This window comes from Cryptomeria japonica, chromosome 7 (assembly GCF_030272615.1).
Source record: "Cryptomeria japonica chromosome 7, Sugi_1.0, whole genome shotgun sequence".
In the NCBI taxonomy this organism is placed as follows: Eukaryota; Viridiplantae; Streptophyta; class Pinopsida; order Cupressales; family Cupressaceae; genus Cryptomeria; species Cryptomeria japonica.
Genome location: NC_081411.1, coordinates 488,080,232 through 488,097,342, shown reverse-complemented (window position 1 = coordinate 488,097,342; position 17,111 = coordinate 488,080,232). Strand labels below are relative to the sequence as shown.

Genomic DNA, 17,111 nt, shown 5'->3' with positions numbered 1-17,111 from the left:
TGGATTGTCAGCAGGAAAGAAAGTAAATTAGCCAGTTGACTTAGTACTAGCATAATTTTCTTGATAATGCCACAAAACAAAATACATGGACAGTATGGTTAACAGATTATTATATGATCAATTGAGATCAAATGGAACATTTACGAGAATACCGAATTGTTTGAACATGCCCGTGCTCTTTCATGGAGTCAGATACCCCCAGAGTTCCAAAGTCAAATTGTACAGGTGGGAACTTTTCAACAGCTAAAGCACAGAGAACAGACAGCATATAAGTACCTGTGAACCGTCCACAAGCTCAAAGATGCCTACACTAGTGGCTGCTTCTCCATCAATTTTTCCATTTCTATGATCAGTACACTGTTCGACATTTTCAGTCATCTAGTATCAGAATGCTAACGTTGGAAAAGACATAAAGATTAATACAGCTTCAGCATCCAATACAAAAAGAGAAAGAATGTTGAATTCAAAAAAAACGAAAAAAATATTGAGTTATAACTTCATATGTGAAATATATATTCACAGTAATAGGCACTGAACTCAGCCTGTTTTCCAGGTACAATCTAAGTTTGACTAAAACGTATAATAATACTGCTACAATAATATGCTAAATAAAACTGAATCAAACTATTATTCGATATAATGGAACTTTTCTTTCTAATGACTGGACAATATCACATTTCTAATCGCATTTTTATCTCTTTATACTTTACAGTAAAGATCTTCAATAAACTCAAGCAAAATATACTGATATTTGAAACCCTCATATGCCAAAAAAGGATCATATTGCTCAAGAAACCCTCCCCATCACACTGCTGGGCATTACAATTTCCTCAACCACAACTGTACACATTCTAGTCAAGTTTAGCAGGAGGTAGCTTTATGATTTTCTTGGTTTTATATGATTGACATTAAATTATACCATAAAACTGGAGCTTCATCAACTATGATATTGCTTGCATTGCATAAATTCAGAAATCAAAGCAGAATTATGCACCAACAAGGCAGCAGATTGTGAGGGGCTTTAGGCTGACTTTCCAATATGTGATTTGGATTCACTTGCCTTTTCATTGGCACAAAAATTAATGAGATTGTTTGTTCAGAGTTCCCTCCCTCTTTGTCTAGACATATCATCCATCCCATTACTAAGTCAGGAGAAATCATACCTGAATAAATAAATAAATCACCATAAATGATTTGACAAGCATTTCCAATATGTATGGCATGTTTCTGGACAAGATGCTTTCAAATCACTTAAATGTTGGTCATCTTGAAGCAAAGGGGTAGGCAATCTTCAAGAGAGATCCAGTCTATTGATCATAATTTTTACTGTTCAGCTCATTAGTATTTGGCTATTTGCCTCCATCCACAAATGCCTCAATTCCAAACATTGACTTCAACCTCAACAACATGCTATCGCCTCAGAGATGCAGAATGGACTTTGATACCATGTAGGAATTGTACACTCATATAAAGGAGAACATAAAAAATAGAAACCAGAATGAGGTGATTTTATTGAAATTGAGTGTCAAAATCATACATCACCAACAAGGTTTTATCAAACTTAGCTGAATTATTAATCAATTATGATATCCTTAATGAAACATCTTATATATTAATAAACTTATCATAAAAAGAACAACAAAAATAAAACTTTTAATTTAGAAAGACATTAAACAACAAGGCATTTCATGGTAGCAATGCGCAGAGGCAGACACCAGCACAGATCTATCACCATAAGTGTGTGACTAACTGAATCCAAGGAACATTTGAAACCCCCAATGTCTGATGTGTAAACGACAAAGGATATTGCTCAAGTTAGTCACCAACTTATGGAACTTATGGAAATGTACATAGAGTAAATTAGAAGCAATTAACTCGTTTATTACTTGCACAATATCAATTTGTAATTAATACAAGAAAACAAAGATCAGCACCATAACCATGGAGACACAAGAAATAATGTGGAGAAACCCTATGTGGGCAATAACTCCACCAATATGTGAGTCACACTAAAGTACTCCAAATTGGTATCAATCATCCTCATCCCATAGGCTGTTATGTACGAAAGCTTTCACAAACAACTAAAAGCTATCCCCAAAACTAATGTGCAACTCTCCCATGAACTCCCTATCCCAATGCAACCAAAAAATGTTAACAAGCTAGCAGAAAAATTAAAGACGTGATATTTATATAGTCCATGAAATTATAATTCTTAAACTTCTGGTAGTAAACTTTATAGAATTTTTGAATTGATGTTTCGGATCACACTTCATGATCCATCATCAAGAAGAGGAGAGAACAAATTAGATTGCAGAGCTAGGTTCTTAAAAAGAAAGGGAGGGAGGAGAGACACAGAAAATGAGAGGAGACAACAAGAAGCACAAGCAAAGAGAAACGATGAGACCAAATTGAAATAAATGCTGTATTTATGAAAATGAACATAAGGCAAAAAACAATTAATGAGATAATATATCTAAAAATAAACATAAATTGTTTTTACATCGAGGCCAATAATATTTAAAATTTAAATGCAATTTGAGGCATTTACAATTATTGTGTGTGTCATTAAGGTTGCAAAGAAAAAACATTTCAAATAGGAATATGTTGCAAGGTGTGCACCCTTGGTTTCCTTGTGTTGTGCAGCGCTGTGCTCAGGTTTGCGACATGGCTTAACCACCTCCCGTGAATTAATTAAATCTCGCAATTGTAATGGGCATTAATAGGTCGATCTTTTGGTGCAACGGCAACCGTGTTTCTAACAAATGGTATCAAAGCATAGGTCACAGGTTCAAACCCCTCGCTTGTGTTAGGGGGGGGTGAGGGGGTTGTTGTTGCAAGGTGTGCGTCCTTGGTCTCCTTGTGTTGTGCAGCGTAGTGCACGGGTTTACGACATGTCGTAACCGCCTCCCGTGGAATCTTTGAATCTCGCGGTTGTAACGAACATTAATAGATCAATCTTTTGGTGCAACAACAACCATGTTTCTAACAAAATAATGAGTGAGCTTTAAGAAAGGGCAATTTGCAATAAAAATAAATAAATTACAAAATAATTAATTATTTTAGAAAAGGATAAAAATTTGAGTAAATTAAGATATATAGGTGATCATATCTGGAGAAAAAATGGCTAATCATAAAATGTTTGCTAACTAGTAAACAAATTCTAGCAGCACCAAAACAAAAATATCAATTAAAAATCTAGTAATTAAAAAAAAAACTTAGTGGTGGAGTACAATTGGCCCACCGTTGCCAATGCAATCTTTGAAATTGATAAAGGGGTGATTGATGGTATTCTTGCAGCTTATTTTGATTTGAACACCGAGTGTAAGGAAGATATGATGAAAGCTGCCTGGGCTTCTTTCCAAGAGGGTGTTTGTAATGAAGACTCCTCTGGGCTGGTCAAAATTCTGAACTCCAATCCTCCAAGAGAGTCTGCAAAGATTACTATGCCAAGATGAATTGCTCATATTTTAAGAACTCCACACTTTAATGATGGGCAGGAAGCTAGTGTAGACAAAGCTCAAAATGGATGGTTGCCTTGTTAGATTCAGAGTCATTCATGAAGCCCACACGGTAGGAAGCTAGTGTACACAAAGCTCAGAATGGATGATTGCTTAGTTAGCCTTCGGAGTCATACCTTTACAAGGGTTATGAGACAACTTGATGGAGCTCTATGAGTGTAGCTCAACATGGATTTTTGTCCAATGGTCCACAAGATCTGTGATTCAGGACTTCGGGGAGGTGGTAATCAAAGAACATGGGAATTCAGCTCGAGAGCTACACCTTTATGAACGTTCAAGGCAGCTTGATGGAGTTCTACTTGGTGTATGGTATTTTTTCAAAGGAAAAATTTAGAAGAATGGCAAATTCAAGGTCAAGGTGCTTTTATTTTGACATGTAATTAGGGATGGCGGATTCCAATTGCCTTGGGCAACATTGGAATCCGCCTAAGGGGCCAGCCCCTTCTCCAACGTATAGGGCTGGGCCCTATACCTCACGGCAAATCATAAAAAACCCACGCTACTCCATGCCACATGAAAGTTAACGTGCCAAACAAAATAGGGCCAACCCTATCTAATGCATTCGGTTAAAGAAGAAACAATAAATTAAAAGGTCAATAATTTAGTATGAGCCGACATACATGAATTTTGGATACCGCATCATATAAGTAAAGTTACCTTCTCCTCAATCAAACATTCAATATACATTATCATGCGAAATATCTACATCTGCCTAATGCGAGTTTGAAGGAGCAGTACAGTACTACAACGAATCACATCTGTTATATCAGCGAATTACATCTGCCATTAAAGGTGCGAAATTCATCCATGTGAAGAGCGAACTGAGGGCTAAAGCTGCTGTCCAACAAAGTGCAGATTTCATAATGCAGACCTAGGGTTTGGACCTGATTGCTGTTGGAAGTGGTAAAGGGATACTTGTGAAAGTGCAGTCTTGTGAAAGACATTATCAGCCCTAAGTGCAATCACCTTCAAATACTTGAGATAAGTGTTGTAATCTTCATATGAATCTAATCCATAATCAGATCTGAGGATCTTTTCTGGCTGGGTTTTTCCTCCTAGGAGGTTTTCCCAGGGTAACCGTGTCTTGTTCTTATATGTTCATTTCTTGGTTATGCTTAATTCTGGAAAACTATAAATCTTTCATCTAATCAATTTAGTTAGTAATTAAATTCTGATTTTCTGAGTTTACAGTAATCTAAAAGTGTTAAAATCAACACAAGGCAGCTTGATGGAGTTCTACTTGGTGTATGGTATTTTTTCAAAGGAAAAATTTAGAAGAATGGCAAATTCAGGGTCAAGGTGCTTTTATTTTGACATGTTTTGTTTTCAGTGAAATAAGCCTTAAGGTAGGGATACTAGAATAATATTAAATGGTTATTAGAAGATAAGACTTACAGTTGAAATAAAGTCACCTTAGTGGAAAGTGGTTTTTTCTATGTTAGCTATTTTTTAGCATTGAGTGAGTTATGTCATGATTATCCTTTTGCATGGTTTCATTCACCATTCTCTATATAAGAAGACGAACCTCTTTGTAATTGGTATCTTGTTAATCAATAGAATATTAAAATATTGTGTTCTATTTATTTTTAAAATACCACTGTAGCTGGAAACACAAGAAAGCCACAAATGCAGATGAAGCCATGATATAGACAACTAAATATTGAAAAGCAACAAAATTGATTATTCTCTGAGTCTACTACATACTTGCATCACATAAAGCTTATGAAAACTTCAAAGCTGTAATGTCCCCTATTAGGACTTAACTAAAATTTGCACTAGAATTCCTAATGAGGTATGGATTAACACCTTGAATCAGAGCCAAATTAACCTAATAGGAATATCTTGATTAAGGACTATGCAGATCAAAGAGGAGCTTCAGCGGCTAGAGGTTGTAGTAATCTTATCATCTTGAGCTAGTTTCTCATTCAAAAATAGTACATTGTATGGGAGGCATCGGTTCTTCATTTGTCCATCTTGGAGCAAGGGGCACTTAGTAGTTTTTTATTCATGTGGTTAGTTGAGTGTGTCTCAATCCACAAGAAGCATGTTGTATCTATGGATAATTGAGTATGTTTTGATCCATAGACTTAGAGATTTGTAACTATGGATAGTTGAGTATGTTACAATACACAAAAGGATTGGTGTTTTTGTCAGTAGTTGGGCATGTCTCAATTCATAACTGGAGTGTTGAATTGTGGATAGTTGAGTATGTCTTCATTCACATGTAAACTAATGTTTTTGTGAATAAATGAAGGTCTTAATTCACAAGAGTGGTTTACTTGTGAATAGTTGGCATGTCTTAATTCATTAGTATTGTTGGACAGGTAGAACTTCCACTAATATATTTGAAATTGGTGTATTTTGGGTAAGTGAGGAGATTTCATGGAACCACTTCATTTGATTTCCAGATGGGTTTTTGTGTTCCGTCCATGCAATTTTTCATTATTAATGGGTGGATGTTGAAATTATCTATAGTTTAGTTTAGAAAATAATAAATAAACGTAGAGTGTTAGCTTTTGTTAGTATTAAATAATGTTAGTAGTTATGAGGGAGTTATTTTCCCATTAGATAGTTTGGGTTGTTTTGTATGGGAATAAATAACTTATAAGCCAATATATATGAATGTAAATTCTATCTCGAATGAATCAATCATATAGTATTTCTACATATATTGTGACATATCTTTGAGTATTCATGGCTTAATAATCTCAATTTTATGCTCATTATTTCAAATTTTCAATATGTCAGTGGAATCATTTGCTGAAGTTTTCTCCAAGGTGAACATTGTATCATGGTTCCTTTGTGACTATATTCATGAATGTTCTTGTTTGTGTTGTTTACGCTAAAATTTGGTTAGAGTTAGACAATTTGTATGAGTTTTTTTCAAGTTACAAATTAGCAAAAGTACTGCATTTGCAATGGATGTCATCTTATTGTTCTTTGGCTATATATACTATCTTGGATGTATTTAATGTGTGTGTAAGTGTGCAAATAAAAGGTTAAATCAAATAGAAATTGAAAGGACTTCTCTCATCTGCAGAAACTATGTCTCCCTTTAGAATTTTAGACAATAAAGAGGAACTAGCCTTGTGTGAAAAATATGAAACCTGTTATTTTTAGCACCTAGCCACTGCTTGTTAAGTGTCGTCAATGTGGTTATTTGATCTTCAATAGATATATGCATACTAAAATTTAGCATGTTATATCTCTTAATGTCTTATTGATTAATATTATGCCATGTGGCCTTGCAAATGAGCTTGTGTGTGAAGTATGTGGTCAGACATGTGGTGTTAGATAACACTCAAATATAAATAGAACTTTTGCAATATTAAGCCCAAAATCATATAAATTAAAATGATGCGACTTGTTGACAAGCGGAGTGACAAGAGTATAATAAAGGCCACGTGTCACAAAGGGAAGAGGTAGGGTTATGGCCATGGCAAATTGGGAGCAAGTAATGTCAGAGATAAGGGAAAAAATCTGATTTTGAAAGAAAGAATGCAGAAAAGTAGGTGGTTGACATAATCCATGAAGGAAGAGTGCAAGAGGAATGAAATCCAATCCTCTGCAAACATAAATAGAGTAAGCGATCAGCTTTAGCCATGTCTTCATTAATCACAGTTTTGATGGCAGATTTGATGGATGCCTAGATTTCTTGACATTACAAAAAGGATTATCTACTTAGACTTGTAAATGGAATATATTTGGGGACAATTTTATGCAGGAAAAATCAACCCAGTAAGTTCTGTTGAGGGCTTGAACATCTCAGGAATTGGAGAGCATTTGGAGTGTATCACTCTCAGTATACAATGGCAGTATTATAATGAGGAACACGATATCATTCCAGAGGTTGCATGTGTGTGTTTAATGCGGCATCATTTAGAAATAAGTGTTTCAGAGAATTAAGGGTGGGAACAAGGTGCAATAGAACAAATTGTCAGCAGAAGCAATCATACCATGAGCCCTGAGAAAAAAAGGGAAGCCCAAATAAGCTTACCAAGAAAGTGATAAGTGAATATATGTTAATAAAAAATAAATGTATTTGGGGAGTGTCAGCATTGAGCTGAATCAGAGATGGTGTACCGTACCATACTTGTGTGTTTATCCTCATGTTGAAAGTAGTTATATGTACGAATCAAGTTTGCAGTAGCTTGCTTGGTGTAAATTGTGCCTTTGTGTTTGTCTTGATTAGAGGTGTATATGTGATTACCCAGGTTAGATAAAAACCATAATGGTGCATGCACCAAGCTAGTCTGGCTTGGGATTAAGAGAGAAGTTCATGTTCAAAGGTTCCTATAACAACATACTACTACCAGAAAGCCAACATTGTGATACTATTTTGGAGTGATAAGTAGATTTCATACGTATAAATAAATGCCATGATGCACTGGAGAAATAAGTAGATATTGAATATCTGTGATGTGATATGTGAATATTTGAAAAGAATGTGATGTTGCATGTGATATCTTGAGATCTGTATCATGCATGTCTTGAGTGCCAATGCACAAGTCAAACAAAGTAAAATCCTGAGTACACACATGAACAAAGGGGGCAATCCTATGTGCCTTGTGCAACTAGGCAGAGCTAGATCATGTGTACACCTCTGAGTGCCCTGTGTAAGGTGAAAGGAGCAGCACCAGGAACTCTCTCTATCTCTCTCCTACTGTGAAATCTTGTGAATAGTTTCCTTGTAAATTTGTATAGTCTACTGAACCTTGTACTTATATGTGTTATATATATTAGTTGTAAAAGATTGTGTGACATGTTTTAAAATTGTAAACAATCCCTATGATGCTTGTGTATTCTGTGGAACATGAGATATCCTACTAGCTCAAAGGTTCATTAGAGCAGTGGTTGAAAGCTATGGTGCTTTATGATGTCAAGATGAACAAGAGGTGAACAACTTTCTAATCTGATATCCCTTCCACAAATACAAGGATAGAAAGCGGAAATCATAAGAAATCTAATCTACATCGAGATTATATCTATTTTGGCAAATGATGATTCATGAGAAAAGCAAGTGCTTGCAAACGTTGTGATTATAATTATGATCTATTTGGAAGATTTGTACTCACAGTCAAACCAAAGTGTGCCATGTTTATATGTTGTAGCTTGAAAATGACTGCGTGAAATATTGTGCTGTAGCATGAAATGTGAGCACTAAATCATGGTTTGCACACTTATGATATGAACTCTATGAATCAAAGCATGCATTTGAAAATGACTGAAAATCTGTGATTGTTATGAGAAGTAACTCTTGAAATAGTGCATGTATTCTTTTTGAATGTGTATACGCCTCCAGAAAGGAGTGCACCATTGCCTGAATATATGTTAAGCTTGTACAATCTATGAATGTGAAATTATATCTGGCACTCAAGTGCACCATTGTTAAGATGTATTTGAATGTTGCTTCTTAATTATATGAATCTTTTGTGCATCAATTCAGGAGCGTGCAATTGTTGTGCATAACTGTAAGGCTTGGAAAGCCCATTTGTGCATTTTATTGTCAGCATGGATTAAAGTGCAGCTATTTGTAACATTCAAAGGACTGAATTCTCTGGCGTATATGTGCATGAGCATCCATTGAACTAAATATGAATAAAATGTTTATGGATTACTCTCAAAAATGTGAAAATGTGATACCTCTATGTTTAGTAACTGATCTGAAAATGGGTCATTTTTGTATTCTTTGGCACAATTATGGAAAAAAGAAATTTCTTTTATGCTAGAGTGTGTGCAGGGTGCAATGGGACACCACTGGTCATGCTTCAGTTGACAGGAAGGCAGTTAAAGACGTGCTTTTTTTTTTACTCTATGGCATATTTGCCAGTATGCGCAAGTGGCAAATGCAAAATCACCAGAAGTAGTAATTTAGTTTAAAATGGAAAACAGCATCCTTTGGCATTGCAAATTTCAAATAATTAGCTTCCTTCTCTTCCTTGGCAATTGTTTTAGCTTACAAAAGGCAGTTAAAGACGTGCTTTTTTTACTCTACGGCATATTTGCCATTATGCACAAAGCAGCAAATGCACAATCGCCAATGCAACCTTGGTCTAGCAGAAGTGGTAATTTAGTTTAAAATGGAAAACTTCATCCTTTGGCTGTTGATGATTTATAGCTTCGATCGGAGTAGTCTCATAAAATTATATGTATAAGTAATGCTGATTATAGTTGATATGAATATATGTAATAATAATAAGTGTTCTTATTATTATTATATATATGAATATTTATATATACATAATTTATATTAATCACATTGTTTATACCAAATCGAATATGAGCACCGTATCTATATAAGTATTGATTATATTGATCAAATGAAATGATCAATATAAATCGATTCTCCACATTAATAGTTCGATATCATTTATCGTTGTGTATATCGACAATAGTCGATCTCCTTCCAAAACGATTATGTGAATCGTTACTTGCAGATAACAGTGATAACCAACGATTATGAGAATCGTTAACTATTGTTAACAGATAACAAATGCTTAAGAGAATCGTTGTCTATTGTTAAACCGATAACAAACAATTAGGAGAATCGTTGTCTTGCAAATCGGATTATTATTTTCAGTATGTTAAGAGGCATCTCAATGAAGAGACATGTCTCCACGTACGTGGAGGCATGTCTATTCATCAACATGTCTCCACATACGTAGAGGCGTGTCTGTTCATTGACATGCCTATACCGTAAGGTATATATTATGATGGAGTTTGATTCTAATAGGTAAGTACAGTAAAAAGTGCAAGCCATTAGATATCGATCTCCTTCATTTAGCAGTCTTGCAAATACTTTATGAATTAAGTTGTGTTCCCTTCACATTAGCAGCAGCCTGCACTCAAGAGTTCATTGTCATATGGTTTAGTGTGAACCAGGTATTAGAAATAAATTAAAACTGCTCACATATCTAATCTGATCCAAACTTTAACATGGTATCAGAGCTAGTTTGAAGAAAAGATCCGATCAGATTTGTAAAACGGAAACAACCAATCTCCATTTAAAGTTCTAGAATTCTATATTCGACAAAATGGTGAATGGAGTTAGACCTGAGGACCGACTTGAAGGAGCTGCAAATTTTGTATCTTGGAAGTTTAGAATGATACTCGCATTGAAGGAACATGAATTAAACACTCTTGTGGAAAAGGCCTTACCCATGCCCGATGAAGAAGATGAAAAACTCCTATGGACAAGAAATAATAATAAAGCTATGAAACTATTGGTGGATGGAGTAAGAGATCATATTGTTCCTATTATCTCAAAATTAGATACTGCTTATCTAATGTTTTCAACACTAGAGAACATGTTTGAGATAAATAACACTAGCAGGGTTCTTGCTCTAAAACAGCAACTCCACCACATCAAAATGAACCAAAGTGAAACTATCACTTCATATTTCATGAGGATAACGAAGCTAAGAAACCAATTATGTACAATTGGTCACACATTCAATAGCAAGGAGTTGACTATGTTGGCACTCAACGGACTTCCTACTTCTTGGGAATCGTTTATTCAAGGAATTAGTGCTCGATCCAAACTCCCCAAATTTGATCGGTTGAAGACTGATTGTATACAAGAAGAATCCAGATTGATCACTAGAAGGACTGGAATTAACTCCCAAAATGAAGAGATGCAAGCCCTAAACTCTCAGTCTCACAAAAGAGGAAAGAGGAATAACTCCAAGAAGAGGAGAGTTAAGGACTCAACTAGGAAGCAATCATTCAAAAGGAAGAGGGACCTATCTAAAGTACAATGCTTTAGATGTGATAAATATGGTCACATTGTTGTAAAGTGTCCTGACAAACCTAAGCCTCAAGCCTCAATTGCTAAAGTCAATGAGGCCAACACAAACTCTGAAAGACTTGTACTCTACTCAGCTCTATCCAGTCAAGTATCAACCAGTCTTAACACCTGGGTAATAGACAGTGGGGCATCTCGGCATATAACAAGATTCAAAGAGCACTTAGACACTATGATAGAAAAATATGATGAGGAAGTCACAATTGGGTATGATTCAAGCTACCCAGTGAATGGGATTGGAACCTGTACCATTCAACTAAAATCAGGCATTGCCCTTCAATTAACAGGAGTACTATTTGTGCCAGGCATCAAACGCAACCTAATTTCCATATCAGCTCTTGAAGACAAAGGATATAGAATCACCTTCATGGATGGAAAAGTCTTAGCCTGGCCTAAGAACTCAAACATCAAGAAGGCACACACCATTGCAATTCGACATGGGTGCCTGTACAAACTTTGCACCTCTCCTTCACAAGCACTTATTCATGAATCTTCTAACACTTGTGAATTATGGCATAGAAGATTAGGGCATCTTCATTTTCGTGCTTTACCCTCTATAGAGAAAATGGTGATAGGGATACCTAAGCTGACTCAAGAACATGAAGGAATTTGCAAAGGGTGTGCCTTACGGAAAAATACCAAGGGCACATTTCATAATAGTGAAAGTAAATCCAAAAATGTATTAAAAATTGTTCATTCTGATTTATGTGGACCTATGTCAGTACCCTTCTTAGGAGGATTTTTGTATTATGTTATTTTTGTAGATGATTATTCTAGGAAGACATGGATATATTTTCTAATGTGTAAAGAGGCTGATGAAGTCCTTAAAAAGTTTAAGGAATTCAAGGCTTTAGTAGAAAATATATCAAGTAAAAGTATAAAGACCCTTAGATCAAATAATGGAGGGCAATAAATCTCTAAAAAATTTAAAAATATTTGTAATAACGTTGGGATTAAGAGGGAGTTCACTGTTCCTTACACCCCTCAACAAAATGGGGCAGCAGAAAGGAAAAACAGAACTATAGTAGAAGCAGCCAAAGCCATGATGCATGACCAAAACCTTCATACCTCATTCTGGGATGAAGCCTCTAGTGCTGCTGTGTATATCCAAAACAGATGTTCACATTCCTTTCTTGATAACAAAACTCCTGAAGAAGCATTCACAGGAATCAAACCCGACATAGGTCACTTAAGAATTTTTGGCTGTCCTGTTTACATTCACATCCCTAAGGAGAAAAGATCTAAATTAGAACCCTTTGGGAAAAAGGGAATCTTTGTTGGGTATAGTGAAACTTCTAAAGCATATAGGGTCTATATTCCAGGTCAAAAACAAATTGAACTAAGCAGGGATGTAATATTTGAAGAGGATGTTGCATTCAAAAGATCTAAGGATGTTAACGAAAAAGATGATGAAACCCCTCAATACAGTGAAAAGGATCACTCCTCCGAGATTCAGAGTGAGACTCACGAATCAATTGAAGGCAACAATCACATTGAACCTATGGAATATATGGTTGAACCTAGGGACACTAATGTGACTAAGAAAAGACCAATATGGGCCAAGAAGATGATTGAGGAGGCTGAAAATTACGCAGCTCCAAAAGGAACTTTCAGGGAAAGTAAAAGACCTAATAGATTCTCCAGCTATATTGCACTAATGAGTGAAATCATAAATTCAGAGCCTTCTACTATTGAGGAAGCCTTCCAACATCAAGCCTGGAAAGAAGCCATGACAGAAGAGTATAAGTCTATTCTTAAGAATGATGTCTGGGACATTGTGCCTAGGCCTAAGAACAAATCAGTAGTGTCTTCTAAGTGGCTTTTCAAAATCAAACATGCTACAGATGGAAGTATTGAAAAATGCAAAGCAAGGTTTGTCGCCAGAGGTTTCTCTCAGAAAGAGGGAATTAATTATGAAGAGACATTTGCTCATGTTGCCCGATACACTTCTGTCAGAGCTGTGATTGCTATTGCTGCATCAAAAGGATGGAAAATCCATCAAATGGATGTAAAAATTGCATTTCTAAACGGTGTAATAAAGGAGGAAGTCTATCTGGAACAACCTGAAGGATTTGTAGTGCATGGACAACATTCTCATGTTTGCAAATTGAAGAAAGCCTTATATGGGCTCAAACAGGCTCCTCGGGCCTGGTATGAAAGGATAGATCACTATCTATAAGGACTTAGCTTCTCAAAGAATGATGCAGATCCGAATCTTTACTTCAAGGTAATAAATGGAGATATGTTAATTCTTATCCTTTTTGTTGATGACTTGTTAATAACAGGCGAAGAGCATCTCATCATCAAATGTAAACAAGACCTTGCAGCCGAATTTGATATGAAGGACTTAGGACTTCTACACCATTTTCTCTATTTAGAAGTATGGCAGCAGACTGATGGGATTATCCTAAATCAAGGGAAATACACCATTGACATTCTAAAAAGGTTTGGAATGATGGATTCTAAGTCTATGTCCACTCCCATGGAAACAAACTTACACAAGTTAAGAGAGGCAATTGCAAGTTTTGAATCAGCAGATTCCACCCTCTACCGGCAGATGATTGGATCATTGATATATTTGGTCAATACTAGACCAGATATTTGTTATGTTGTGAATGCACTCAGCCAGTTCATGTTTGAACCGAAGCAGTTACATACAGTTGTAGCAAAACACATCTTCAGATATCTTCATGGAATAATTGGATATGGCTCTTAAAGTATAAAGATGTAGATCTAAACTTATATGGATATACAAACACAGATTGGGTTGAAAGTGTGGTGGATTGTAAAAGCACATCAGGGTGCTACTTCAGTTTAGGATCAGCTATGATATCCTGGTTTAGTAGAAAGCAATCTTCAGTTGCTCAGAGCTCCACAGAAGTAGAGTACATTGCGGCATCTATGGGAGCACGCGAAGCACAATGGTTGAGAAAACTCCTTGTAGGATTGTTTGGACAATCCTTAGATCCTACTATCATCCACTGTGATAACCAGAGTTGTATAAAGCTTTCAGTAAACCTAGTATTTCATGACAGATCCAAACATATTGAAATACCTTATCACTATGTTAGAGACATGGTGGAGAGAAAGGTAATTCAGTTGAGGTATATTAGTGCTGAAGATCAAAAAGCAGACATTCTCACCAAGCCTTTCGCCAAAACAAAGGTAAAACACTTCAGAGGTAAGCTTGGTATGATTGAAATGTAAATTCTGAGTTTTGAGTCTCAGCATTATTATTGTACTAATATATTCTAAAGATGTTTAATATAAACTCTTTTTTGTCATTACATGACTTTGTTGAAAACCAATAGCTAGATCGGATTATATGAGCAAATAAATATGAACAAATGTATCTCCATTGGGCTGGGCCCAAAATTGTTTTATTGTAACTTGTACATAGGGTAGGCCCAATTTGGGTGGTAAAACAAATATGTAATTGAGCAATCATTTATGTAATTGGGCTGGGCCAAAACTCATGTAACTTGTAAATAGGGTAGGCCCAATCTGGGCGGTAAAACACGTGTATTTGAATTGTTTTTGGCGGCAAGATACAAGGCCGACTTGGGAGATAAGAAGACTTGTGTCTTGTATATAACAAAGGCACATTGATGCATTACAACACAATTATAATCAGTGAATGATCTCTGCATATATGCGATCTGCCATCAGCGAATTTGTGACTTTGCTTGGTGAACATAACAAACTTGTTATCCGCAGCCTAACATCAGCGATCACTGGCGAATATACCTTGCACTTCAGCGAACATCATTAGCAACACAACGAACACCATTAGAGGCACAGTGAACATATTCCAAGGACAGTGAACCAGTTCAAGAGATAGCGAATCCACTCAGGGGCAGCAGGCACTCCAGTATCAGCGAACTGTGTTTATATCCTTTGTAAGTTCATCACACTGCTGTGCCCTAGCTTGGTTTCATCTGTGCATATATATTGTTGTTCTGAGTGTAAAGATACCTACAGATTATTGCTAATAAAGATTAGGAAGTGTTGCTGGGTTTTTCACCTCCAAGAGGGAGGTTTTCCCAGGGTATTTGTGTGCCATGTGTTGATTTTGTGTTTGTCTATCTTGCATTCTGATTTTTTGTTTCTTAATGCTTATCTGATTACTAAAAATTAACAGACTTTATGGGCACCTGTGTGCATCATTAAGAAGTGACGACTTATGAATGATAATCACTTGTACTTCTAGTAGTTATTGGAAGGTGACGACTTTACAATAACTCTACAGTCTATCATGGTAGATATCATATGGTTGATATCTGTGAACATGTCATGATAGTTCATATCTCTTAAAACAATTTCAACTGTATATCATAAGGTTGATATCTTGAATTGTTGAGATATGTCATGGTGGATATTAAGTGCTTAATATCTGTGAGTATGCCATGATTTTTTTTATATCCCTATGGTAGGCATCATATGGTTGATGCTAGTGCACATACCATAATGGATATGTTGAGTTTTGGTGAGTATCATAAGTGTTGATACTTGTAGACCATTGCTCCTGATATCATATAATGATATCTACAACACTATGTGTAGTTCTTCTATGAGTACCTTGTGATCCTCCTCCCTAGCTAAGAGGGAGTGTTGATGATTTATAGCTTCAGTCGGAGTAGTCTCATAAAATCATATGTATAAGTAATGTTGATTATAGTTGATATGAATATATACATATTAATATAAATAATAATAATAAATGTTATTATTATTATTATATATATGAATATTTATATATACATAATTTAGATTGATCACATTGTTTATACCAAATCGAATATGAGCACCATATCTATATAAGTATCGATTATATTGATCAAATGAAATGATCAATATAAATCGATTCTCCACATTAATAGTTCGATATCATTTATCGCTGTGTATATCGACAATAGTCGATCTCCTTTCAAAAACGATTATGTGAATCGTTACTTGCAGATAACAGTGATAACCAACGATTATGAGAATCGTTAACTATTGTTAACCAATAACAACCGATTAAGAGAATCGTTGTCTATTGTTAAACCGATAACAAACGATTAGGAGAATCGTTGTCTTGCAAATCGGATTATTATTTTCAGTATGTTAAGAGGCATCTCAATGAAGAGACATGCCTCCACGTACGTGGAGGCATGTCTATTCATCGACATGCCTATACCGTAAGGTATATATTATGATGGAGTTCGATTCTAATAGGTGAGTACAGTAATCGAAAGTGCAAGCCATAAGATATCGATCTCCTTCATTTAGCAGTCTTGCAAATACTTTATGAATTAAGTTGTGTTCCCTTCACATAAGCAGCAACCTGCACTCAAGAGTTCATTGTCATATAGTTTAGTGTGAGCCAAGTATTAGAAATAAATTAAAACTACTCACATATCTAATCTGATCCAAACTTTAAAATTGGCATTGCGAATTTCAAAAAAATTAGCTTCCTTCTCTTCATTGGCAATTGTTATAGCTTACAAAAGGCAGTTAAAGATGTGTTTTTTTTAACTCTATGGCATATTTTCCGGTATGCACAAGCAGCAAATGCAAAATCGCCAATGCAACCGTGGTCTAGCAGAAGTGGTAATTTAGTTTAAATGGAAAACTGCATCCTTTGGCATTGCAAATTTCAAAAAAATTAGCTTCCTTCTCTTTCTTGGCAATTGTTTTAGCTTACAAAAGGCTTGGATGTCTATAAATATGTTGTTTGTGTTTAAATTAGGGACGTATAGGGTAAATTGAGCCTAGTAACTCAAGTATTGGGACCTGTAGTGAGATTT

At 35.6% G+C, this 17,111-nt stretch overlaps 1 protein-coding gene across 2 annotated transcripts in view; it reads right to left on the bottom strand.

Annotated features, from left to right (window-relative positions):
• The window catches only part of LOC131065754 (uncharacterized), an 84,739-nt gene that overhangs the window by 31,298 nt on the left and 36,330 nt on the right, over window positions 1-17,111 (bottom strand). The window contains exon 8 of one of the 2 annotated variants that reach the window (XM_058000384.1): window positions 277-357. The exons of the other annotated variant lie outside the window; for it this stretch is intronic. Coding sequence (XP_057856367.1) covers window positions 277-357 — 81 coding nt within the window. The remainder of the gene's footprint in view (window positions 1-276; window positions 358-17,111) is intronic. 2 annotated transcript variants of the gene reach the window in all.